This window comes from Calonectris borealis, chromosome 7 (genome assembly GCF_964195595.1).
Source record: "Calonectris borealis chromosome 7, bCalBor7.hap1.2, whole genome shotgun sequence".
Classification (NCBI taxonomy): domain Eukaryota; kingdom Metazoa; phylum Chordata; class Aves; order Procellariiformes; family Procellariidae; genus Calonectris; species Calonectris borealis.
This window is the reverse complement of record NC_134318.1, coordinates 3,759,136-3,787,107: the sequence shown is the minus strand read 5'-3', so window position 1 is coordinate 3,787,107 and position 27,972 is coordinate 3,759,136. Positions and strand designations below refer to the sequence as shown.

General features: G+C 43.5%; 1 protein-coding gene across 2 annotated transcripts in view; it reads right to left on the bottom strand.

The window, feature by feature from the left end:
• Positions 1-27,972, bottom strand: part of PRKG1 (protein kinase cGMP-dependent 1) — a 513,502-nt gene that overhangs the window by 57,195 nt on the left and 428,335 nt on the right. For both annotated transcript variants that reach the window (XM_075154073.1, XM_075154072.1), the window contains exons 8-9: positions 20,061-20,126; positions 9,166-9,240 (exon numbers count right to left, since the gene is read on the bottom strand). In XM_075154073.1, coding sequence (XP_075010174.1) covers positions 9,166-9,240; positions 20,061-20,126 — 141 coding nt within the window. The remainder of the gene's footprint in view (positions 1-9,165; positions 9,241-20,060; positions 20,127-27,972) is intronic.

The window sequence follows — 27,972 nt, the reverse complement described above, 5'->3', positions numbered from 1 at the left end:
AATAAAAATGACCTGGTTTTAAAAGCTAATTTAATATATATCCCTCGTGAGTGACACAGTGCATTACACAGTGCATTTTCTCAAGAGGAAAGCAGCCATAAAGTCTACCCGGCACAGATCTCTGCATCAGTAATGCAAGTCTGCAAGGCAACAGCAATTCACCTTCAAAAAAGAAAGTCACAGTTTAGCAGTCTCCACTACCTTCATTTAGGGATATCACCCTGCACGTTATCTTGAGGGGCTCTTGCCTTTTCAAATGATTTCCGAGATCTTATTTTCTAAGTAAATACCTATTTATTACAGCAGTTGGGAAAATCCGACAGCCAGACTTGGATACAAACTACCAGCGGCTTCGGGATGAAATTACGAATTATTTAAAGCTAACCTCTGTTATACACAAAATTCTCCAGCGGAAAGAAAAAAATCTCTTGCATACCAGAGCCCAAATAACACCATCCGAAATCTTGGTTTTTCTAAACAGCAAGATATTTAAACTCGTACCAACTTAACGGTATCAATGACCAGTTATGATTTCTCCACCAAGTAGGAGAACTATTTTAATTATTCACACAGCTTCAAAGAAATGATTGCAACCTCTGCTTTTTACAGCATTAACGATCTTTTTTCTCCTCTTTTTGCACATCCCACGAGGTTCTCCCCCCCGCCTGGCGCTGCAGATAGCCACGCAAAAGCCAGTTCCCATATGGTCCCTAATTCAGAAAACGATGGACACAGAGGGAGATGGAGCCGATTATGACAGCTCTCAGGCTGCCCAGACCTTCCTAATCCTGTAAGCCAAAAAATATCTTCTCTTGCAGAAAAATAACTGATCTAATTGCACTCTGTGCGTCGGTGAATTATTTGAGTCAAAGTTTCCCAAAGCTGTGGCCCAATAGAAAGTCAGACCTTAATTAAATCATCCTCTTTAATTGGTAGCTCCTGGAAAAGTTCTGGAACTTTTAACTCTGAAGATTTCCCTTTTGGCAGGGGTTAAAATCTTTCTTGGCTTATCTTATCTATATTGCTAAAAGAAAACAAGATAAAGAAACAAAAAGCATCCTTTCCTAATACAGAGGATTTGGGATACATCCAAAATCCATGGACTGGCTGTAGGTCAAAACCACCGCGTACCGGCGTGCTTGCAGACACAGCATCTGCAAAGCTTTCCCGTCTTACCAAAACAGGAGTTTGCATCACGATAAGCTGGGTTCTGCCACGTACCAGGGCCCATTTTTTGGAGCTGAAGGGCCAGCTCCAGCCTTAATATGTTTATGGAGAGGTTGGCCAGAACTTTGGTACCCACAGACCACCAAAGAGCAGATGTCTACGCTACAGGTACACCAACATCACTTGCCAACCACCTCCAGACAAACACCGCAATCGGGTTATCAATAAAGAGCGGTCTTTGTACACGAGGTGCATTAAAATATCTCTTAGCCCAGAGGAGGAGAGCGTTTCTGAATCAAGTCCCCTAACGGGTCCTTCTCCTGTCTCTGAGTGGGACAAGAGCGCGAGAACTGGGCTCCCCTCGGGTGATGCTAAACTGGAACACGTGCTTCAGGAGCTGATTTATGTGCCCCAAACATCGAGTTCAAGGAACCAGACTTGAAGTAGCCCAAAGGAAAACCCCAGGGAAATGCAAAGAGTCTGTCCAGCAGGTCCTTGTCACCAACGTTTTTTTGCTCTACACATCTATTCCTCTGCATCTGGGCTACCTGCTAATACCTAGACCTATCCACGTGCAATACGCTTTCAACTCAATAGCTGACAACTTCAACTATTAAAATAACTCGCAAAGACAACCTCATGAAGCAAAAGAAAAGGCTGTATCGGAAGGAGACGCATGTCGAGCCAGCAGTGGCCCTCCAAGGAACGCCACCGAGGAGCCACACAAGGATGCTCAAAAATGCTTTCTCCTGTAAAGACGCTGGCAAGGGAGGAACTAGGCGGTCTGAGGGATATGGGGATTTCGTCTTGCAAAACGCGATACTTGGACGCAGCTCGGGGAAGCCTTCAACAGCAGATGGCACCTGAACACCAGCTACCAGCCGCCGGCAGACGTCAGGAGCAGGCTTTGGTCCAGCCACCCACACAAGCGCTGGCTTACGGCTGGGAGACGAAAACTTCTCCTCAGCTGGCATCTTCAAAAAAAAGCTACTGCTCGAAGGTATTGCAGTACATCGTACCATTCTGTAAGCAGCAAATGAAGGGAAAAAAGACGGGGCATCATACCACCTTGCTCGATCAAACTGTAAAACTGATAAACTCTACCTTTCTCATTAGAATAAAGCCAATTTTACCTTTAAAGCCAGAGCGGAAGGGGAAAAGTCTCTACGAAGTATGCATATAAAACTGAAAAATATTTTCTGCGCTAAAATGAAGTCAATGAACTGCTAGGATGCTTTGTAATGCATAAACGTAGTGAGAGAGATGCGAAGTCAAAAAAAGGGACGACTCCGGCCAGTAAAATGAAAGGTTTGGACGGAGCTCTTTATTAAAACACAGCTCAAGTAAAGATGAAGGACGCTTGGGGCCAGAGCTGCTAGGCAAGGCATCGTGTACCTCCACAAAGGTCCCTGCCTCCTCAAGTCCTACGAAAAGGAGGCAATTTTGGCTGCGAGTACCAAGACGTATTCCCCCAGGGCTGCAACACAGCTGGAATGAAAAAAAAAAAAAAAAAAAAAAAAGGCAAAAAGTGCAATCAAAATAGCCTATATCTGCAGAGAGCCTGGAGCAACAGCATGAAGGCGCTGGACTTCAATAGGGTATTAATTAAGTGTCTGGACTTCAATAGGGTATTAATTTCAAGGTCTGCTGCCACAGATGATCATCAGCAGCAGGTAATTCTGGGTATGACAGGAGAAAAGGAGTGCAGGGACCCTGGTCATCGGGGCAGATACGTTCTGCTTGGCCAGGCAAAGCCCAGGCAGCTGCCAGCTTTCCCAGCTTGGTGGTGAGGGCCACCTTGTTGCTATCCTTGTCTCTGCAACGCGGGAGAGGTTCTCCCTTGCTACAGCCATGGCACGGAAAGGTCGGACCAAGCCAAAGGAGACCTCACAGAATCATAGAATCACAGAATAGTTTGGGTTGGAAGGGACCTTTAAAGGTCATCTAGTCCAACCCCCCTGCCATGGGCAGGGACATCTTCAACGAGATCAGGTTGCCCAGAGCCCCGTCCAACCTGACCTTGAATGTTTCCAGGGATGGGGCATCTACCACCTCTCTGGGCAACCTGTGCCAGCATCTCACCACCCTCATTGTAAAAAACTTCTTCCTTCCAGCTAGTCTGAATCTGACCTCTTTTAGTTTAAAACCATTCCCCCTTGTCCTGTCGCAACAGGCCCTGCTAAAAAGTCTGTCCCCATCTTTCTTCTAAGCCCCCTTTAAGTACTGACAGGCCGCAATAAGGTCACCCTGAAGCCTTCTCTTCTCCAGGCTGAACAACCCCAACTCTCTCAGCCCGTCTTCATAGCAGAGCTGTTCCACCCCCGATCATTGTCGTGGCCTCCTCTGGACCCACTCCAACAGCTCCATGTCTGTCCTGTGCTGAGGACCCAGAGCTGGAGGCAGTGCTGCAGGGGGGTCTCACCAGAGCAGAGCAGAGAGGCAGAATCCCCTTCCTCTTTCTGCTGGCCACGCTGCTGGTGATGCAGCCCAGGATGCGGTTGGCCTTCTGGCTGCGAGTGCACATTGCCGGCTCACGTCCAGCTTTTCATCCACCAGTACCCCAAGTCCTTCTCGGCAGGGCTGCTCTCCATCCCTTCATCCCCCAGCCTGTGTTGATACCGGGGGTTGCCCTGACCCGGGTGCAGGACCTTGCACTTGGCCTTGTTGAACCTCATGAGGTTCACACGGGCCCACTTCTCCAGCTTGTCCAGCTCCCTCTGGATGGCATCACGTGTCCACCGTACCCCTCAGGTTGGTGTCGTCTGCAAACTTGCTGAGGGTGCACTCGATCCCACTGCCTATGTCACTGATGAAGATATTAAACAGTACCGGTCCCAATACGGACCCCTGCGGGACACCACTCATCACTGAGCTCCATCTGGACATCGAGCCGTTGACCACCACCCTCTGGGTGTATCCATCCAACCAATTCCTCACCCACTGGACAATCCACCCATCAAATCCATACCTCTCCAGTTTAGAGAGAAGGATGTTGTGGGGGACCATGTCAAAGGCCTGGCAGAGGTCCAGACAGACGACATCGGTAGCCCTTCCCATGTCCACTGATGTAGTCGCTCCATCATAGTCATCTGATGACCTTCTAAGCGGTTGAAGCAGTGTGCAGAAATTAACTTCAGGAGTTTTCTGGACGGGGAAGACGCCGGCACAAGTGATTTGTGTGCCTGGAGCTAACAGTGTTCGCTGAACCCTCACCTCACTTGGCACCAACAACTCCAGTAGAAACCACCTGTTTCCTCTTGGATTTATGAGAGCTGCAGTAGCAGCTCCATCTGGAAGTAATCTACACTTAGATGGGTCTCCTGCTTATTTAGGTATCTCCTTCATGCCCTAAGTACCAACGCGGCTGGGCCTGACACTGGGACACGAGCACCGTTCTCCTGAAACTCCTGTTTTCTCAGAACGTGAACCGAATTAAACGTTTGCCTCTCTCCTTCACCTTTACTCTGGTAAGGATGTAACTATAATATTCATTACCTGACTAATTTATTAACTTATCTGAATATATCCGAGGAGTAGAATATTAATTATATAGCCTCACTGACGATAACGCGATGATTTCTAACTTACGAGACTGAACACAAAGAACAGACATGAAGGAGAACTGCCAATCCCAAGCTTGCAAAAACCAGGGAAAAGTGTCTCCAAAATAGGTGTTAGTGGGGTAGTAAGGTAGCAATTGTGAACGCGGAAATCAGTCCTGGTGCTGGAGTAAGCTCATGTTATAAAGACGATCTCTGTAATCATGAGGATAAAAAAGGGTTCTTCCATTTAGACGAAAGCCACAATTTTTATAGGCCCCTGACATTAAGGAAACTCACAAAGCGGCATCAAAGATGACTCGGCTTGGGCACGTGAGCAGCTCTGCTGAATCCCGCTGCTTTCAGCCGCCCAGGTGCGCGCTCGCTTTCCTAGACAGAGAGATGCCTTCTTGAGGGAAGGTCAAAGCCCTTGAAGGACACAACTTTCTTCGAGGTCTGCTTGGCAGGGACTCCTGGGCACCTTCCCGCTGGAGCATTGACACAGCCTTGCGTTGGGCATCCCGGCTGTCCGTGCAGGCCAAGAGCCAGGCATTTAGGACACAATCCAAAGGTGCCCGTGCAGAACAGAGAGACACCTACAACCGTCATGGCCAGTATGCAGATACCTAAAGCCATGGTCCCCCTCATTTAGTGGTGCAGGAAGCCCCTCTGCTCAGCTGAACTATTTTTGAATGGTATTTTCTTTGCTTTCAAGAGCTGAGCAGAGCTTGCTCTTTCCTTCAAATCATGCCCACGGGTAGGAAGTGGGAGCGCAGTTGTCTACAGCAGTTTGATCGCTAGAACATTTTCCCAGGTCCTAGGAGCAGCCTAACCATACCTCAAGGCTTAGATGGGAAAACGCCAGGTCGCCAAGAGATAAACTCAACCAAAAGTTGTTCAGCCCTTTCAGACCTGGAGAACTGTTGGATACCTGGAAAGATCTTCTGACCCTGGAAAGATCTTCTGACCCTGTAACTTCTGCCTAACACCCTCTCAGTCATGCCCTGCCCTGGGACTACCAGCTCTGTAACCCCAGGGTCACGCTCTAGCAGGGGGATGAAAAAAAAACCACCTGTGCCACCAATTTGGTAGATATTCCTGCAATGAACTCCTGCCCATGGCCCAAGTCCTGCTTAGGAACATGAACCCTGCCTTAGATGTAGTCTAAACCTGTGCTTTTGCCGAACAGGAGCCTACAAATTAATAGGAATTTAATAATCACCTCGACACGGCAGATTTATATGAAAACATACTCGCTGCCATTTCATAGATACTTTTATACGTATCGTTTCAGTTCATATTTCTTAACCGACAGCAGCTGGTAAGAAAACACTAAACTGTTCACATTTTGGCCCTCAACGGGGCCGCCGCACCGACCAAAAGCTGGCTCTGACGCTCCCTCATGACGTCTCACGACGACGTCCTTTGTATTTACTCTGTGTGGTCACGCCTGCTAAGCGTCTGACCTGATACACGGGTATGCAGGTGTGTCTATATATATATATATTTGCTATATCTAGAAAATTTCTATGCATCCAAAGGCCTTTTCCCACCTGCCATACCAGCACTGAAAACGAGATGCTAGCTACAAGGATGCGAAAAGAGGGAAAAAATTTTTTAATGCCATTTGTGTAAAGCCTCATCAAACCCGAAGGCGCTTTTATGTGCCGAGTTCTTCCCTTTCACAAACTTCCCCTCGGAAAAGATAAGCTCTTGAAGGACAATTAGCTGGAGCTAATTAACAGCTGCTTGAAAAGTAATCCAGGTTAAAATTTCTGCCAAGTAGACTGTTCTCCCAGAGGAGTTTTATCTTGCGAGATACAGAAACAAGAAGTCTTGAGCGACAAAACTTTCTGCAGCAGCTTCCAATGCATCTCGCTTGACTCTCAAAGCAACGTTGCCATTTTCCCCTCTTCTATCCACCTTTTTGCCGGCACGCGCTTGCTTCCAAGGAGTCGAGCAAGCTTGAATATGGTATTTGACTAATAAATGCCATCTCTTTTGAAAGCGCAGTCCTTTTTTGTTTTTTTTTAATGTTTCTCCAGGCAGACAGCACTGATCCCTTCTGCCTTTTCAAAGTCAAAATGTCAATATGCGAAGGGCAATAATGTCACTGTCACCTACAGTCTCGAGTGACGGGACTCAAGCACAGCCCTCTGACTTTTAAGATAGAAAAGTTGCTATCAAAATTAATCAGTTCCTCCTTTTGGGGAACAATTCCTCCATCACCGAGAATCCTTCGCTTTGTGCCCTTCCGTTGGGATGAAATACTTGGCATTATAAGAAAAGAAGAGGAATAAAGAAGATAAAAGCTTAAAAATGTTAAGGTCAACATTGGCCCGTTGGTTCCCAAAATGAAGAGTTTACCCAAAATAGGTCCAAAACTGCAGCCTCCCTAAAGACACGTTATAAAGCGCACAAGGGATCCTAAAAGCCCTTCCCTAAAACTCACAAAATGATCCCGAAAAAGTCTCTGATTCAATCTGCGTACACAAACGTTGCCTGTGATGATAAATTACTACGTGATAGTCTATTAATAATACAGCTTAAAATCGTAGATACGAAAAGACAGACTCTGAAATGGGGAACGGCAAGTCCTGCTTGCAAATTTTGCTGGGTGCTAATGGGTTGTGATGCAACCTCATAAAAGCTTCTGTGATAATAACATCACGTTATTACTAAAACCAAAACCCCCCAGCTTCATTACTGATGTTTTCTTCCTTTTTGTTCAGATGGAAATCAATATAATCCAAATAGTAACACTAAAAAAAAAAAAAATCTAAAATAATAATAGCACGTGCCTGGGATACTTGGGACCATCTCTCTGAAGCTGCTTAAGTTCCTTTTCCAACACTTTGTAAAATGCTTTGCGTAAGCTGCTACTGGCATTAAAATGCCATATTTTCAGCTGGTACTAATAGCTAATATATGTAATAATATATATTTATCTACAATACCTAATAGCTAATTATCTGCTGCTATAGCACTTTGCATTCTGTGCCCCAAATACCTATTTTCGGGGATGGTAAAAGAGGCCGATAGCCTCCTGCCTTTTTAATTAAGTCAAGAAGAATTTTAGGGAACTTAAGCATTTGAAGAAGAAAGCTTACATGTTTGATTTGGGGCAGGGAAATATTATTCTAAACAAAAACGCAACCCTGGGGTGACTTCTAGTACCTTAAAATAAATTAAACATGACTAAAAATCTATTTCAAATCTCACTCGAAGATGATAAAAAAGAAAATACTATCTTAATTTGTGGGTACTTTGCAATATTAGCAAGTCTTGTCCAGGAAACAAAGTTTCTTGGGATGCATATTTACTTTTTGAAACAAACAAACAAAAAGTGATTTTTCAATCAACTAACTAATTAGGGCTTCTCATTTTCTCTCCACAGAAGTGCCAAATTCCTTTGTTATACACTATTTCAAACCCCTCCGGTTTAATGAGAAGTTACTATGTATAACTTAAGAGCAATCCTAAATTTAGACAGCTGCAGCCCACGGATCAACAGTCACACCGAGCATTTGACTTTGAGAAAACACCTAACCCCTTCTTTAATGTGGTAATAATAAAAAAAAAAAAAAAGGAAGAGAAGTAAAATAATTTTGTAAGGGGAAAAGTAAAATAATTTTCTAAGAGGAAAGGTAAAATGCTTTTGTCTAGAGCAACTTCAGTTTTCTTTTAAACTACTTTTGCCTTTGAATCATATTGGCTTATATTCAGTATCCTCTAATCAGAACACGTTCCTCTTCAAAAGCTTGATTGTTGGTATAGCATCAAAGCACAGACAGAACAAAGTTCTCCCATCAAAACAAACTGTAGATCAAGAATGAATGACGATTGGGGTTTTTCTGGAAATATTTTTAAAATACGCTACAGTTCACTTCTGAAAGGAATGAATATTTATGGTAGGGCTTCAGATGAATATATTGCTTCACATCAAAGTAGCTCTGGTATTCATTCAAAAATGACAAACTCAATTTCCCATTCTTTGTCTCAGAATACGTTTTGACTTTGTGACAATGTCTGACAGCGTTCTCTAAAGAAACAAATCCTATTCAACAACAATTTCCTTCATGACCTCAGCTTTCCAGGATCTGTAATTTCTCACCTTAAAATATTTCAAGAGAATTATTTTGCGATCGATTTTGAAGATCCAACACTTCTGTGGACTCAAAGATTGTGATTAAGACGGACCTTGGGACCACCCGTCCCTGGGCACTGACCCGAGGAGACCCATCTCCCTCCGGTCCTCCCATATTCATGGAGAGAGCCAGGGAGACAGAAGGAGGCTCATCCAGAGGAAAACTCAGAGTGAGCACCTAATTCAATACTTTTTAAGCTGTTTTATGCTATTGTGTTGAGAAAAAACGGAGGTTTTTTTGAATTACAATGATGTACCATCAACAAAAACGAGGTTAAGACTTTACGCTGAACACAACGAGCAGACACTTACTTTGCTTTTGCTTCTGCATCTTCATAGGCTTTATTGGAAACGTCATCTAGGCCGCCAATCAGATGTTTGAAGGAGCTGTAAGAACAAAGAGGTGTTTTTAAAGGAAGAGTCTCCATCTGGGAGCCAAGCAAGCCAACGCAGCTCTTCGGCAGCACCCAGGGGCCATCCCTCGGCAGCGGGGATGGCCGTGACTGACCAAACCGGGGCCGGGGCCGGGCACCTGCTGGGGAACGCGGCCTCAGATACACTGGAGAAGGGGTGGAAATGCAATAACCAATGCCAAGAAGATCCAAACCTATTTACCCACCTTTTTTAGAGGCTGAACCCCCTGCAATTACTGGTAAAGTTTGCCCTCCCTCCAATGTAAGTTTTAGAGTAAATCTGCCAATGTTAGCAGGTAACATTGTCCCATGATGGCAAGTCCCATGATGGGGAGGTGCCACCACCATATCCCTGTCCTCCAACCAGAAACCCTAGAAATCTCTCTGCTTTCAAAGCGAAGGATAATCTTTCTTTCTGTATGTTAGCTTTCTCGTCTTAAGAGAAACAGCGACCAAAAACACAGCAGAGAGAAATAAAATGAGGGGGGGGTGTGTGGAAAGTAGAGAAGGAAAAGAAAGCGAGGGCAGAAAGGCAAACAAATTGTTGTAAGCCAAATTGCTTAATGACATTTAAGAGGAAATCTGGCTTTAATTGGGTTAAACTGAGTAAGACAGGGTGAAATGTTAGGAATGCCTGATGCACTCGGTGCTGAGCTGCCTTCTGTACAAGCTGCGAGTAGCTTGAGCAGTCCCCCAACACCATCCTCTGTCCCCGGGGAGATACAAGGGGCATAGACGTATCGGAAAAAGAATTAGAAAATCTTTTTATATCGTGAGTGACTCAAACAAATGGACCCAATGACCATTCGATCAACTAACAAGCATCACTCCAGAGAAAAAAAAAAAAAAATAAAAAAAAGAAATTGTTATGTCTTTGGTAGTGATATTACACAGCGTCAGAGACTAAGTAAGAAATACAAATTGAATATTTTTAGTGATTTTAATAACTGAAATCAATTAACACCTATAACTGAAAACATTCCAGGTGAAAAACATAGTTCCCTACTATACATTTCCATCATTCCTAACGTGTCTGTCACACACAGGTTCTCTTTTTCCAAGAAAGAAAGCGCCACGTGCAAAACGAGAAAAGAGTTGGGCTAATTTGCAAGGATGAACTGCTGAAAACTACAGTCTCTTGACTAATCTCTGCCTTAAGGTCACAGCTGCAGAAACGAAAGTCCTGCAGTTCCTCCGGCTTCTATATGTTCATGACACTCCTGAGGCACTAACCACGGAGCTGAAGAAGAGAAATGGCTATTAAGAAGTTGAACAAAAATTAACTGAAAAAATTGGGGGGAAAAAAAAAAAAATCACCATTTAGGACCAAATTTACAAATTTAATACTAAGAACAGAATATTCGATATGGCCCTCTTTCAGCAAAGACTTTTAGGATGAAAGAGAATTAATGCTCTTCAGCAGGTGAGGAAAATACAGGGCAGGTTAATAACGGTAACAGTCTGTAGATCGTTTGCATTTTTCCCCCTAAATCACTTCGTTTCAGATCACGTGACATTATATAGGATAAAGAGCCACAGATGAAAAACCTACTGACCGAAAAGCTCCAAACCCCCGCTGTTCCTGAAAATACAGCAATGAGCAGAATTCATCGACCTGATGTATTTGGGTTGAGCGGAGGGCAGCGCTGGGAAATGCAATATCCTGCGACGTCCGAGGCCAACCAGGGTGACTTCGTGCTCCCTTTGGCCTCGAGCACGATGAAACTCTTTGGACTGTGCTTTGCCCAAGCAGCTTAAACATGCCGTACGGTCTTAAGTGGGTATTTAAATGTCCTGCTGCATCAGGAGGTACCTGACCCTAGGCAAGGTACCCCGTGTCCACGTGGTGAGCAGGGACACGACTTCCAGAAGAACAAAAGGAGGCTTAATTATCTTGCTTTAGGAACAGCAGCTGGAAAAAGCCATGTTTTACCCGTTATTGCAATAAATATGAGGCAAGAGGTCACAGTCGGGAGAGGTTTGGATCTAGAGCTGCTTGCTGTAATGGGCTTTTCTAGCATCGCCTTTTGCATAATTACAGTCGTCACCGCTCTGGAAATATCCTCTGCCCACACAAATGCCCTGAGTTTTCCACTTTGTTTAATTCCTAATATTTTAAAATGATACAATCTAGGAAATCATTTACACAGCACAGGGAAAGCAACGGGAACTCATTAATGAGGAAGAGAAGGAAAAGACCCCTTTGCTCCCGCAAGGAAATTGCGTGAGGGTTTTTTAACGAGTCAGGCTGTAATTTTCAATATTAAAACATCTTAATCACCAGAGTACCTTTTCGACCCAAAATTCTTTACTTAGCAGTGAAGTTACGAAAAATTCAGCTCATTCAACAAATGAAGGTTCATCTTTCTTGTGTTGAATATGTGCCATAGGATGAAGCCAAAGCTTTGAAAGATGACAGGGAAAGCAAAGCAAGATGTATATGTTAATGGTCACTTGCACCACAAATAGATATTTAGGCAATTAAGCGAGACACAGTAATACTGTGATCCTCTTGGAACGCTGTAAGCCATGACCTAAGGCTTAAAATGCAATTTAAAATAGCTAGGCTTGGCTTCTTTCATGTGGTTAGGAAATGTGGCAGGGTTAAACATTCAATATTTTTTTGGCAATGCAAATACATCTTTGTATAGTGAAACATTATATGGGCAAATAAGAAAAAGTCGCTGAAAGGAGTAACAACAGTTTGCCTAATATCCTTAAGTTTCTATTAAAATATCTTAAGCAAGACTTAGGACTGGGCGAATTTTTAAGTTCACTGGAGTCACTTTTTTATTGCCTATCGGAATGCTGTTCAAGTCTCACCTCAGTCACAACTTCCCCAAGAATTTAATCAGAAAACTGCTCGGTTTTTTTCTCCACATAGCCTTTTCTCTTCATTTTTTCTATTCTCTCCTCATAACCAATTTTCTCCATGGATAAACTTCACCCCAACTGGGAAAAACAGTAAAGCAGCAAAACCTAAAATCTCCAATGAAAAAGTTCGGCTCAGCTAGTATAGGGTCAGTCACGCTAGGATAATATTGGTTTATTTTATTCTTCTCCCATCTCCCTTGCCAAGAGGGTTGATACAGCAACCTTTCTTGAGACCTCATAGCTATCCCCGTCGCAAACCAAAATCAGGCTTTCAAATAAGGACAAAAACCTAAGATATTTACATAAATATTTAAACCCCAAACCTGAAATATTTAAAATGTTTCATTAAAAAACCCTGTATCATCTTGATCTGCGTAACCGAAGAAGACAATAAGCAGAAAAAACAGCATTTAGCACTCAATATCTGCAAATACCACGTAGTTTTGTAGCACTACTCGCCTCCATCAGCAGCAGCTGTGCCTTGAGTTTTAGTGGCTCTCATCCTTCAGCTCCGCTCTCTAACATTTGCGTTAGGCAATTCTGTACTCCCAGCACCCGTAACATTTACACCTGGTAAATCTCAGCGCTCCAGGAAAATATTGTTATCAACATAAATAAATTATATGGAGGAAGAAGTCACATATAAATAAAAGATGAACCCGATTCAACTGCAGTGTAAATATTCTTACAGGGCAGGAGAATCTATGAACATTTTCAAAAACTTTTTCAGGTTCAAGAGGTACATGTTAAAAAAAGAAAAAGTTTAAAAAGTGGCACCAGCTTCTCTCTCAGCGCGCCAATGACAATCAAAATGTTAGGAACAGGGTTTGAACCTTTTCCTCCTGTTTTATCTTCATGCAAAATAGCTGCAAGTCAAGTGTGTCTGTATATGTTTATTCAAACTGATTTACGAAACAGATGCTCAAGGTTGTCCCGCTTGTGTCTACACAATTTTTATCAGAAGACGTTTTGTAGAAAATTTCCTAGAAGACCAACCCATCCAATCCAGCATGTCGTAGTTGTTACCTTTTCCCCAATCAGCCCAACTGCATTTCTGCAACAAATCTAATGACCCCTCCAGGGAGCCTGAAAATTCACCAAGACGAACGATGACAGGGCCAAACTTGAAACACTTTGGAGACACCAATGTCGTGCATCTCCCCATCTTCCTAGAGGATGAATTACCGCAGAATCACGATAGGAAACAGGTAACCAGCAACAGACTCCATTTCAGTTCACATAGGGTCTTAGAAAGTCATAAACACAGAAAGCCCACGGATTGTGAAGAAAAATTGCTCTTGGAATTGAAAATGAATAAAAGACATCTGACAATTAACAACTGCTATAAAATATTAATGTGTTTACCTAGATCACGCGTTTGATCAGAAGAAAGCTGTATTTTTCCAATGAGCTGTCTGGCTCCCCGAGTATCCAAAGGCTTCTACAAATTCCTCGAAACGGTCAGATGTTTAGTTTTACAATTCCCACGAACAACATGTGGATTCTGCTGAACTTTTCAAGCCAATGTCCTAAGCCCCCCAGTTGGGTCTATGCTTCACGGTTGGCAGGAAGAACATCTCTTTCCCTCCAGACAACCTGGCTGCATCAACCCGGTCTTCCCATTAAGCTTGAGCATGGAGCCAGCCCGCTCGGTGCTGAGATCCCTCAGCAAAGCTGTCATCCTCCTTTGATCAGCCTTGTCACCGTCTCATTTTGCGTTCCCTACCGGGTTAGTGGAACCTCCTCTTCAACGACAGCGTGCATGGACATGCTGAAACTTTGAATATAAACTGAAATTCCCTGGAAATTTTTCCTACCGATTACTAAGCTTTTTTCTTTGAAATACACCTGAACAGGTAAGACTACGCTATTTTTTTCTGGCAAGATGACAACTCTTAATGTTATAGCAAATAATCTATTTGCCATCATAGTCTTCTTCCTTGGGTGACCAAAATGAATGGTACTCCCAATGTGGTCACTGTAGAGCTTGTACGGCTGCACCACACAGCTACCTCACCTGGAAATCCCACCTCCGACACTCGCTTCATTTTCTAGTAGCGATCTCAAACCAACTAGTCAATTCTCTTCAGCCGTTCCTAAACACAAACTCCTATAAATCCCTATAAATCATCTCCTAAATGTGCTGCCTTTCTATAATGCAGATTTGTAGAACTGAAGCCTATTAGATGAAGGACTCATAGGTGCCCCTGTCCAGCTGATTTCCCAAAGAGCTCCTTTAATTTCTCAATTTGCCATTTTTAATATTGAGAATCAGAGTTACAGACCTACTTTTTAAACTATTCAATTTAAGCTAAACCAACAAATTACCATTTCATATTTCCTTATGAAATTAATCCCAATTACCTTAATCATATTTTTCTCCAGCTGTGTTTCATGTGTGGTTGCTCCTCCATCATATTTCCGTTATCCCTGCACGAATTTTGCGCCTTTACTCCTACCACACAACATGCCTTTCTGTTTTTGGGATAAGCCCATGATTCCCTCTGCTCGCGGGGCCCCAGTTTGCCCTCTCTGGCTTCTTGCACAAATCCCCAGTTTTGCAACAGATTCCTTGCAGAATTTCCCGTAACGGCTGCAAAATCTCTCTTCGCACAGTCACAGCCTGGATTTCTTCAGAGGTTCCAGTTCTTGGCTGGAGCTAGGTGGTCCTCCTTGCTTTCTCATCTTCAGTAATAGCCTGCTGCTTATGTTCATTCCGCAGCACAAGAAACCTATTGCTTTATGCCTTTTTCCCTCATGCTTCCCCCCTCTTCACGATCATTACCTTTGAAGAGTCATGGTCCTTATCGAGACATCTGCCATCCACTGATGTCTCAGCTGGTATCTGCAATGCTTCAGGAGGTGTCTGCAATGCTTCGGTTCTATGTGCCTCCACCTCTCCATGTCTTCAAAAATCAATCCAAACTCCAGAATGATTTCCAGTTGCAACCCAAACTCTCATGTTTTCTTCTCTATGAACTATAGCATGTGATATATTGTCCGTACACAGAGCTTCCCGCTCAAGGATCACGTGCGCTGATCTTCGGTAACTTCCCCTGTTGCTATTAACTTACAGGCTGTTACATTTTCTTCCTTCTTATCACCTTAAAAGAACACACAACACCTTCCCTGTTTTCTGCCACAAGTTTACTGACTCCCACCACTTACTGGCTTCTTACGTCTAGGCCAAAATGGTATCAACAGACTCAGCTAAAGCACTCATTCAACACAATGAACACTCACATTCACGTTTCTTCTATGCCACGCTAGTATCAGAAAATACGATGCAAAGTCTATGTGAAATAGTTCCCCTGGTTTAAAAGAACAACCAAATTAAAAGTTCAACGCTGAGCCTGTATCTTCTTCACTGTTGGGTTCAGATTATTGCTGAAGGACATCTTCCTAAAGGTTCACAGAGTCACAGAATCACAGAATAGTTTGGGTTGGAAGGGACCTTTAAAGGTCATCTAGTCCAACCCCCCTGCCATGGGCAGGGACATCTTCAACTGGATCAGGTTGCCCAGAGCCCCGTCAAACCTGACCTTGAACATTTCCAGGGATGGGGCATCTACCACCTCTCTGGGCAACCTGTGCTGGTGTTTCACCACCCTCAGCGTAAAAAATTTCTTCCTTCCAGCTAGTCTAAATCTCCCCTCTTTTAGTTTAAAACCATTCCCCCTTGTCCTGTCACAACAGGCCCTGCTAAAAAGTCTCTCCCCACCTTTCTTCTAAGCCCCCTTTAAGTACTGAAAGGCCGCAATAAGGTCTCCCCAAAGCCTTCTCCTCTCCAGGCTGAACAACCCCAACTCTCTCAGCCTTTCTTCATAGCAGAGGCGTTCCACCCCCTGATCATTGTCGTGGCCTCCTCTGGACCCGCTCCAACAGGTCCATGTCTGTCCTGTGCTGAGGACCCAGAGCTGGAGGCAGTGCTGCAGGGGGGGGTCTCACCAGAGCAGAGCAGAGGGGCAGAATCCCCTCCCTCGACCTGCTGGCCACGCTGCTGGTGATGCAGCCCAGGATGCGGTTGGCCTTCTGGGCTGCGAGCGCACATTGCCGGCTCATGTCCAGCTTTTCGTCCACCAGTACCCCAAGTCCTTCTCACAGGGCTGCTCTCCATCCCTTCATCCCCCAGCCTGTGCTGATACCGGGGGTTGCCCCGACCCAGGTGCAGGACCTTGCACTTGGCCTTGTTGAACCTCATGAGGTTCACACGGGCCCACTTCTCCAGCTTGTCCAGGTCCCTCTGGATGGCATCACGTGTCCACCGCACCCCTCAGCTTGGGGTCATCTGCAAACTGGCTGAGGGTGCACTCGATCCCACTGCCTATGTCACTGATGAAGATATTAAACAGTACCGGTCCCAATACGGACCCCTGCGGGACACCACTCGTCACCGATCTCCATCTGGACATCGAGCCGTTGACCACCACCCTCTGGATGCGACCATCCAATCAATTCCTCACCCACCAAAAAGTCCATCTATCAAATCCGTATCTCTCCAATTTAGAGCAAAGGATGTTCAACGAGCAATATTTATTCATTCACATGGGAGCGAAACGCAGGATATCTGACGTTAAGCCTTAGCAAAGTCAGCTGAAATTTCTCCTACAGCTTGGTTGGAGCCGGATGATCGGATTCCTCTCACCTCCTGTGTGGTGGAGACTGCTGATGAAGCCAGAGAGCGTTAAGGACTAAATCCCACTGAAATTCATTATTCTGGTAAAGGAAGGGACTTAGAAAGATAATTGCAAGACGGAAAGAATGTCAATGTTGTCCTTCATAACAAATATTTTCAGGACAAGGACAAGTGGGAACAAAATGGCTTAAAGTCCGTGGGACACATCAAACGCTTGCTGCGCTGCAGGTCGTTTTCTTTGTTAGATCAAGACTCTGCTCATTTCTACATCAGAAAAGGATGCTGCAAATCCATTGTTGCAAAGCATGTCAACATAGATTTGCAAGAAATAGCTCTACTACTTTTTGGGCGTCTTTGGGGTGTTTTGTGACTGTAATGGCCTTCTTGTTTCACAAGGAAATTAAAAAGCAAGGCAGCACCGACATGGTGAGGGTTTGGTAATCAAAGACCCATCACGTACTACCGTTTGGCTTTCCTCATGGTATTTTCAACTCCCACTGCTTCAGCCCTGTAGCATTTTAATACATATTTTTTGAATTTCAGAAATGACTTCAGGCAAACCATTTCATCTTTTCCCGCTTAAAGCAACATCCCACCTCAAACCCAACTCTCCCAGAGCTTGCTTGGTGGCCTGGCTCATCCCTATGAAGAAAGTTTCCTGTATTATTACCCTCAAAATCCTCCAGCAGCTAAAACAGCCCTACAGTTGCTCCTAATATTGCCAAATCCAGAGACCAGTCTTCCATCTCTCTTAGGAATAACTTGCTGCGATGCCAAGGCGCGACTCTGACAGTTCAGGAGTTCACTAGATGGGAGTACAGCAGCTCTGTCAGCAGTGTGGCTCTCAGGTCTTCTGTGGAACCATTTTTGGATGTCTTGGGAAGAAGACTTTTAAAAGGAAGCTCAAAGAGTTACTCTGATGACAAGATAATGCCAGTTGGTGATAGTAACCCCTCCTGTCAGCAAGACTGAAATTCTCCAGTTTCTCAGAGAAATGGATTGACCGTTAAGTAAACGGTATTTTTCCATAACTTGTTCTTTGAAATTGCGACATCAATTTTGCTGAAATGTTTCAGATTGAGACACGGACACAGAGCATGAAAATTGCTGCTTCAATAGTTCCGTTTGATTAAGCAAAGAGCTCGTCTTGTAATAGAAAATATTAGGCAACCATAACGACATGCATCATTCTTCTGCGCAGAACAGCGTCCGACTGTAGGTAAAGCTGACTTCCAGCTTCCATTGCTACTTTGCATATAACTCAACGTGAACGTTTACCGTGACCACCGTAACAAACCAAATGTTGTAATATTCTGTGTACCTGCATATAAAGAAATGCTATTTTTCCTTATTAACAGAACAGCGTCTGCACAATTTTCCAAATTTACAGAATTTTTCCATATTAAGATTTTCTCCACATGAAAATTAGCTTCTACAGCTATCCGCACACCTATAAAATAATCATCTAAGAGAAGATCTGTGACAAGTTAGAACTGGTCAGGACACAGGACAACCTTCCTTGAACTATAAATAGTGCTATAAATAGCATTACTTTTCTCGCACTATAAATAGGATTCTTATAAATAGTGTTACTCTGCTACTAATTGCAGAGCATTACTAGAATCTCTGGTATAGATTAACTACAGCTTCATCAGTTTAAATTTAACTTGTACTTCCTTACTATTTCAAGGGCATTGTACGCCGAGAAAAAGGCACAGTAGGCAAGGAGAGAAACAGCCTGTAAAATGATCAGTAAGGACGGACTCTGCAATTACTAGTTTTTTGGGGTTTTTTAAATGATTACAGTGCAAAACAAAAATATCCCTTCAGAAGCGTTCAGAAAAAATGCATAAATTGCTTGTTGCTTTATATTTCTCTGAGTTAATGCTTGCTAAATTATCTAATCAGGTCGATTCTTCTTCTCTTCGTCCCACGGAACGATAAGGAATAATGCATATTTTATCTACCAGGCTACCTTGCTCGCGCATGTGCAAGAAAGCCCCTCAGCTCACAGTTCACCATCTGTTTTCAACGGACAGACCGTAATTTTTTTAAATTGATCATAACCCAACTAACACATCAGAAGACCTAGGATTTTTGAAGTATTACTCCCCCGTTCAGCCATTACAGAACACCAGATTTCTCGAAACGAAGGACTGTAAGAAATCTCAAGAGGTAACCGAATACCAAACACTTCCATTAAAGCAGGACTGAGTGAACGTAGATCATCCCTACAAGATACTCCAGCGTCTCTCACGTGTCTCATCAGAATATAAGAAGGGCTTCTGAGGTCCCTCCTAACCTAGCATCGACCTTTGACGGTCTCTTGCATCAAGACTATGTGCCCGGGGAAGAGCTCAAGGACAGAGCAACCATTTCTGATATTTGCCTCGGTACTCTCCTACACCCCTCCACAACTTCCTAGCCCAGAGGTAGGTCCTACACGTTTAATAAATCCAGTGGATTTCTTTTCTTTTGAACACTCGCAAACTCTTCTCGTTTTCCTATGGCTCTGTGAGTGAAAAGTCAGTGCCCCTTCATCCTACCCGCATCTCCCATGGTTTCACAGATCTACAGAACATTCCCTTGGAAGGATTCCCGTGGAAGATTTGTCTGTACCTTTTGATGGTCTATGCCAGTGCTTCCCTGCCCTCACAACTGGAAAACAGCCCCAAGAGTCACGTTGAATTTTCAAGGTAATGCTATTTTTTTTAATCCCATTCCCAACAATTGTAGAGAGCAGTTGAATTTGCAGCACTGTTTTCTGGAGCCCAGGCATTTCTTTTCTAAACCCCCCTAATTCCTTCAAGCTCTCTATGTAAGACATTATTTTACTCTTCTGATCTCCTCTATCTCCTTTGAGCTGCAGAGCTTCAAGGAGGGCTATATCCTTCGGATGAGGGTTCTCCATCCCCGCATGGGATAGAATAACAACATCTTGCTTGAACGTTTGCCAGAAGCTTGATGCCTTTCGTGACATTTTGCCGACACGAACTCAATCTGTGTTGCACCGTAACGCCTGGATCCGTTTCCACAGTAATGCTATCTCCCCATTTGTTTCCATTTCATCTTTCTTCGCTTCTTAATTTTCTCCATGTGCCACTAGTGAGTTCTGTCTTGTTGATTTAGGGGGATCTTCCCTCTCTTCGTCAAGGACTCTGAATGTATTACTCAAAATTAAATGACCTCTCGGGAGAAAATGATCAAAGGCTCTATTTAAAAAGCCGTAAAAGGTGCGAACTGGAGATACACCCCACCCCACGGCAAGAAAACGATGTACTTACTCCCTGTCTATGACCAGACAAGTTACTGCTTCAGCTGCGATGACGTTGGCCGTTCTGACATCCTCCCTGAAAGAAAAAATACATTTCTTAAGCAAGCCGTATTATTTTCATGACCAGCTTTTTATTTCCAAACATACTGCATTCTTAAAGCACTTCAAGAATACATTTCTGGGTTTCACAGCTTTTTCCCCTACATTGGTTTAGGGAATCATCACCCGTACAGGCTTCAAGCACACAAAAGCTAAAAACCACGCACGGGCAGAAAAAGAGAACCAGGTTGCCCTTGTAAATAAGACACCCAGCCATGCATCAGCCCGTGCTTTTCATCTGTTTTAGGCAAAGTCTCGTTTCTTACTATGCACGTTTGTGCGCAGAAACAGTTTTATCAAAATATTAGCTACTTGCATAGATTTATTTATGAACATTTAGACTTCTGCTCACGTCCTTCTCCCCAAAACCCCATATAATATCTCAATGTTGGAACACGAAGCATCCAGTTAAGTAGGACATCAGCTCTGCTACTCAGAGCAGGTGCAACGTATATGGTAGGCTATAGGACTCGCTATGCATTTGCTATCTGAGCACTGGGGAGGCTGGGACTGTGCCTATAAGAGGGACCTGATTAGGACGGAGCTTTGGAAAGGTTTTGGCATCAAAACATTGCGCTGGTTCCTTTCACCAGCTTTTCAGAAACCAAAAATATTGCACTTCTAGAATTTTTTCTGCATCTTTGTTACCAAATGCTTTGTGTTTTCCCCACCAAGAATTTGGCTGTGGCCAGCCCAAGCTATAAATACGAAGCTAATTCATTCTGATCAGACAGATTCAGCGTTTCGTCATGGGTTACAGAGATGTCGCTGCATTTTCTGTGACGGCCAAACGAAAGCACAGGATTCAGAGTTGCTGTTTTATTCAAACCCACTCCAAACCTTTCCACGTACGAAGGCTAAGTGGATTACAGGCAAAAGAGACCCACCTCTTTTAAACACACCTAATTCATTTAGACCGGAAAACCACTGTACGTTTCCACGGAAGTAGAAAATGAGATTTAAAAATGCTGTTGGAAATAGCAGTTCCCCTGTTTAAAGACGGGAGGTATTAAAGCAGTAATACAGTAAAAAAAAGCATGGGGCGCGTGCACTCGTACAGGAATGTGCCCTCTCCCTTTAAGGTCACCATTAACTAACGGCAATTACTTTTGAGCTATCTTTACTTTAATCTCTTTAAAACAGAGCAAGCAGAAATACAAACGAAAGAAACATTAATATTCAAGCATATATTCAAATGCTGTCTCTGAGTCTATTTTCAGAAATTAAGTGTGTATTAGTGCTAATTTATCCATACCGATAAACAAAATCATAGTAATTGAAAGCAAGTAGAAAGAAGTAGGTGAATAGCAGTAGACAATTATCTCTATTAACTTTTAAAACTTCGGCAAATACAAAAAGGATAAGGAATGATAATATTTAACATCCCCTTAAGCTGCTGTAGCCAACTTTCGCCGGTATATTAATACATTAAAACGAGTATGCAAACTTTTTGGTTGTTCATTAATTCCTGTTAAAACTTGACGTATTTGTCGCATTATCTCGGATGCCTTTCTGCCACAAAAATACAGTTTATGCCTTTGTAGTTATAGATTATAGAGACACCTATAGTTACTATATTACAGTTATATGATTACAGACAAGTAAAATACAGCTACCGGTGGCTTCGGTTCAAACATTTTAAATAAACCTTAACATTAGAGATTAAAATGCACAAGTAACTGTTACGGTTTCCACCATCTTGTACTTCATACATCCTTTTAATCAGCCTGAAATTAATGTAGAACGAAGGCACTTTCCCAAAGGGCACCTCGCGTAGCACAAGCGCCTGACGCAAAGGGACAGCAGGGTTTCTGTAATGCAGAACACTACGCGATTCTGAGGTTTCCCATGTTCTGCGCGAGTAGAAGTAACTGGGAAGTCAGGGAAAAACCAGTCTTTTTTAATGAATGATGAAGCGGCTCATATATGAAGTGCTAAATCAAGAAATCCCTCTCTTTGGCTCTCTCCAAAGCCATTCTGTGCATCCTTGCCTACAAACCCCTCCCCGCCAGCGCTGCAGGACCCTCGTCCCGCAGATACTGAACGAAGGGACCGACGGGGGAAAGCAGCTTCCCCTTTCCCCAGTCTAAATCGCCTGCAAGTGGGTTTATCAACCTCGCATGCCCTCCTCTTAGCGGGTGTTTACCAATCAGGCTGCAAGCAGGATTAAAAATCTCATCAAGTTCCTAAAAACAGAAGGGAAAACTCAACGTATTTTCAGTTCTATACAAACGTGAAACCTTTATGTGCACCAGCTGTGAAATACAAGACACGCTCAGACTTCCAAACACTGCCAACACCTCACGTACGTTTAAAAATGACACCCATACCTAGGGCCGTGCCACCGATCTACAAATTAACCGCAGTCACGTTCAAGCGAAACAAATTGTCAGTCCCTGTTTTAAAAGGTAGTACTGCCACAGGTGGCCACCAGCTACAGCACGTGGCATTAAATGCACCAAGGAATTCTTAGAAGAGCACTGCATCAAATGCAACAGTAATTATTTGAAGCTCACGGCATTAAATGCAACAAGTAGTTACCTGAAGTGCACAGCATTAATTGCAACCGTAGTTACTTCAAGCGCATGGCATTAAGTGCAAAAGCAATTACCAGAAGCGCATGGCATTAAATGCAAAAGTAATTACTAGAGGTGCACGGCATTAAATGCAACAAGTAATAATTTCAGGTGCCCGGCATTAAATCCAAAAGTAGTTATTAGCAGTGCAGGGCATTAAAGGCAACAAGTAATTAAGAGAAGTGCACGGCATTAAATCCAAAAGTAGTTAATTGAAACGCATGGCATTAAATGCAACGAGTAATTATTAGCCGTGCACGGCATTAAATGCCACAAGTAATTCTGTGAAAGCCTCGCTTGCGAGCACTGACTCGGACGCTTTCTGGACTTCATCACAGGAGTACTCATCGCTGCTCCCCGAGAAACAGCACTCTTCGTCAGAGGAATCGCCTCCACTCTCCGAATTCTCCATCGCTACCGTTTGCCTCCACCATTTCCTCCCGGGAAAACGCCTGCTTCCTTCCAGCCCGTTACTATATTTTGTCCTCCGGGCGAGCTCTGGTATTTTACAGCTCCTCCAGCTTCAAACTTCGGGACTTGGAGAAAGGTCACAGCTGCTGGGGAGAGCGTCTAGGGTGCATCATCGGGAAATACAAGCAGAGGATATTTTGGAGGCACAAAGAGGTAGAAGCCACACACAAGCGGGCACGGCTCCTCTCCCAGGCACGCGCCCGAAAACCGGGGCGGAAGACCTCGTACCGCTGCGCTTCGCCTCCTTAACCCCACGGTGGAACGTTATCCAAGTTCCTAAAGCTCTTCAAAGTGTGCGATCACATCGCTATAAACAGGAGTACGTTATTTAAGAGATGAAACGCATACGTATTTTTTTCTTCTTGTAATTTGTTGCCCGGTTCACACGGGAAGTTTCAACAATTTTGCCGACAACTTAAGAACTCCGATTTTTTTTAACTGTTTCCAGGCAGTTTTCTGATAAAAGCGAATTGATCCCACTACTTATAAAGCTGTGTTGGAAACCAGAAATATGAAAAATGTAGGCAGTTTTAATCAGAGATAAGCTCATACGTCAGCCTCTGTTCCCTGATTTTACCTTCGACTGTAAAAATTTAACTTAGCTTTTAAAATCTTTGCAATGATTCCCACCTTTGTGCTTTTCTACCTTCCTACATCCCCTAACTCATTGGAGTCCTGCTCCAACCCTGGCTCTCATAGCTCCTACCACACCCGACCCCTTAATAACGCCGACGTAACTCTTCAAATAAAAGCAAACTCTATTCGGATGATTTAATTTAACGACACACCATTGCATTTGCTTGAAACGTGCTGTTACGCCGTTTTTCCCAGAAGATGGACTCAACCAGTGCCACCTCGGCGTGACGTCTGCCCAGCTTTTGGGATCGGCCCCCCCCCAGACCCAGCCTCCGGCACAAACCAGCGTTTCTTAGGAGGTGCAAGTCCCCCGCGGCAGGGAGCGTCGCGTTTACGGCTGAGCCGCTCCTGCTCGTCTCCCGGCTGGCATTTTGTCAGTCTAAATTGATTTCAAGCTAAAAGACATTTTGAGGTCTCTAGGCAGGCAAAACCCTCTCCCTAAAAGATAGAGCTAGGCTTGTTTTTCAGAAGATCGCCGAATTGGGGTACCGCTCCTCAGAATACCCAACGAAGATCATTTTTACATGGGTGTAATCAGAAAATACCCAGCAGAATAATAAGGGGAGATAGAGATGCTGGGGTTTGAGCTATTACCCCTAAATTCAGGCTGTTAACTGCTTTTCCCTAGAATTTATTTTTTTCTTTTCTCTTTATTTCCGATGTGCCTTGTCCTAAATACCTTAAATCAACCTTATTAAAAATACTGTAACAAGGTCAAGTGTACAGTGCTGGAAAGTGGTAAAATGCATTAAAGAACCTGAGTATCAGCAAATTAGGAACCTCCGGATAGTCTTCCTGTGGCAAATTTTTAAAACCCATCAGGGAAGACCTAATTTTTTCTTTCCATCTTTTCTTTGTAAACCTTCATTAACACCATTCTCAAGTTTAAATGATCAAAACGCTAATTTTCAAATGTCCCACGGAACCGGAGCTTTTTACCACAGACCTCTCCCAGGCAGCAGCAGCTTCTGCTGAGCAACCACCAAGGACCAGCCACTGACCCATCTACTCTCGGCAGCTGGTCCAAGGTCCTTCAGTTACTTGGTCGAAGAAAAATGTGTCGTCATCATTTTTAGAGAAAGAAATAAAAAACCCCCAACAATCCTAACGATACATCTTGGGATACTGCTGCAGCCAACAGTCCTTTGGCAGTCTACAAGCCCATTTAGGTAGGATGGCCATCGCTCTTCCCAGGAAAGACAGTCTGATCAGGACAGTGTCACCTGGAGTGACTATCCTTGTAAATGATGCGATCACCTAACACACACGGAAGCAAAAATGCGGGTTGGCTTTACGGTACCATCAACCGCACCCTTCTCTCTCCTGCTTTTTCTCAGTAGTCATCGCTGAAGTCAAGTCAACGCAGACCTACAGGACGGTGACGCGGTCCATCACGATTGATGGTGTAAGCCATGGTCTGCATCAGTTACCTGGACCTACTGACTGGGGAAAAATGCCCCTCGGAGACCGGGGTTTGGTTTCCCACGCTTCAGCTTTCTGAGAACACGACGTGCAGTTGCCATTGGTTTTGACTATAAAAATACCGTACTGGAATTAATAAATACAACGTGATCTACTAAACTTCTAAAAATTTTAATGCAAACCTAATAAAACGTGCAACTTGAAAAAGCTTCACTTGAAAAGAGTTACGGCACTTAATAAAACCTAAGAAAATCCCCATAGCCATTAAAGTCACACCTTCCATAAAGGGAACGAAATAGGATAGGAAAGAGATTTTGCTTCAAGGTACCCCAACTTGAAGGCATGTACCAATACGCACGCGCAGCCACCTGCGCGCCTACGCGATTTAGGCTATATGGCTCCTGGGAAAGGAAAACATCTCCTATAGAACAACATTTCAGTTCGTTCAGACAAAATGGTTTAAAAATACTGTTTCACAGCTTTTTTATTCAATATAAGCAAACTGTACGACTCTCCAAATAAGCTACAAAATGTACCAACCCCTTCTAATAATTTGTTTTATGCCTTGTGAGCGTATCATTAGCACGCACTTACTGTTTCTGAAATATATTTATACTCTCAGTGGCTCCAACTGAAAGTTTTAAGCCTTGGCAAGGATTGCACGATAGGATTTACAAAAAAAGAGCCCTTCCTGATAACTTATTTTAATATTTATGGAGTTAAGGACTCGGCGATGGTGAACAGGTCTTTCCAGACTCTGTTGGTCAGAAAAATTCTGCTCTGTCCTTACTGAGCCGACACTTCTGAAAGCAAATGGAACCCCCAACAACTGCTGCTAAGATTATGCCAAGTTTTAACTCAAAACTCTTCCAAAAAGTGAGGATTATTTCGGGATGCTGTGTGACGCCTGACAATTATTTTGACCTTCCTATTAAGGATGGATGTTATTTCATGAAAAGGAAATCACCTGGAGGGCTTCTCCTTCTTTTCAGTTTCATGAATGATGGAAAATCAAGTCCAGTTTACATAAAATACAGTTTATTTTGGTATTAATGCAAATGTCCTAGTTTGAAAAATATATATATATAATTTTTGCAATCATTATATGTACCTGGGGAAACAACCGCTGTTACAAATACTGCACTGGGCTGCCACTGCTCCCTTGCTTGCCTTGCCACTGCCTACAGTCCAGCCTTGAACGAGCCATTTCGCTATCTGATTCCTATATTCCTATATTTCACTATATTCCTATATAAGAATGTATTTCTAGGTATATGAATATTTCCTGTATTTCACTATATTGCTAAATTTCCCTGATTCCTCCATTACAATGAGAAAAAATGCTTTAATTTCCTGTGTGATCCCCTGGGTCTACAGACAGAAGAAACTACAACGAGAGAGGACTGCTGTTATTTTTATGGGCATTATAGATCTGACATAGTGATGCTGCTGAATGAACAAGTGTTACATTAGCAGACTACCTATGCTGATATCAACGGATGTAATGCAGATAAATATTGCAAAAAAAAAAAAAAAAGAAGTATTAATTAAAGCAGAAGCACTACGACAGACACCATCATAGGTGATATGATAATACTGAACCCCCTCCTGCCACTTGGAAGCAAATGGGGAGATGCAGAGGGCAAAAAGTATTGGTAACTGCTGCATTTTTCAAAGTTGGGGTAAAATCAGCCCCTGCTAGGCGCCTTCGCATTTATATACACGATTGTAACTGCCAGCGATTCAGGAAACCTAGAGGGGGTTGTGTCAGCTGAAAACTATTCTGAGGAGGGAAGGGTACGCGCTCCTCGTGATCTGAAAGCAGAGAAAAAAGGTGCCACCCGATTACCACGAAGCTGGCACATATCTGAGGGTACCTACTCTTTTGACAGTCAGCACGAGGGTTTTCCCCTCGCTGCGAGGCACGATCGGGCTCTTCTGCTGACTCCTGGCTGCAAGGTAATCGTGGCCGCAACAGGATGAAAGGGTCATGAACCAGACGGGTCATGGGGTTAATAAAGAGATACCTCTATATTCCTATATTTCACTATATTCCTATATAAGAATGTATTTCTAGGTATATGAATATTTCCTGTATTTCACTATATTGATATAAAGAGATAACTCTTTATTAACTTTATTGTACACTTTCGGTATATTCTCACCATATTTAATCCGTAAGTGATAATTGCAAACCACTCAGGAAATAATCTACGACCTCTGCCACGACTGATTTAACCCTTTTAAGTACTTTCCCTGAGTGGTAAGTTACTAATTTGCCGTTATTTATGAAATCAGCCATATTAAAATCAAATCAAACTGTTAAAGCAACATGATACATCTATTACACATGAACAACATCAACACTGCGCTTCCGCAATGTCATTTTAAACCACGTGCAAGAGGTTCACATGGTCACAGTTACATCTCAGAAGCAGCTAACGTATACGATAATATCTGTAAATGTATTTTATAGGTGGATAAACCAATGCATGAGGAGCTCGAGCGAGGTGCATTAGATTATACAGGCAGCAATTAGCCTCAGAGCTACCAGAACTGGCAGCTGGCTTCTCTTATAGAATTAACGAGGCCACAGCTATTTGGCCTAACGTCTTTACCGTGTTGGCATGTTCGTAAAGCCGCACGCATACGATCGCTGCAGAAGCAGGGATCGTGTTATCCCTTAACTATGCCACTCGGACACCGTGCCAGCCTCAC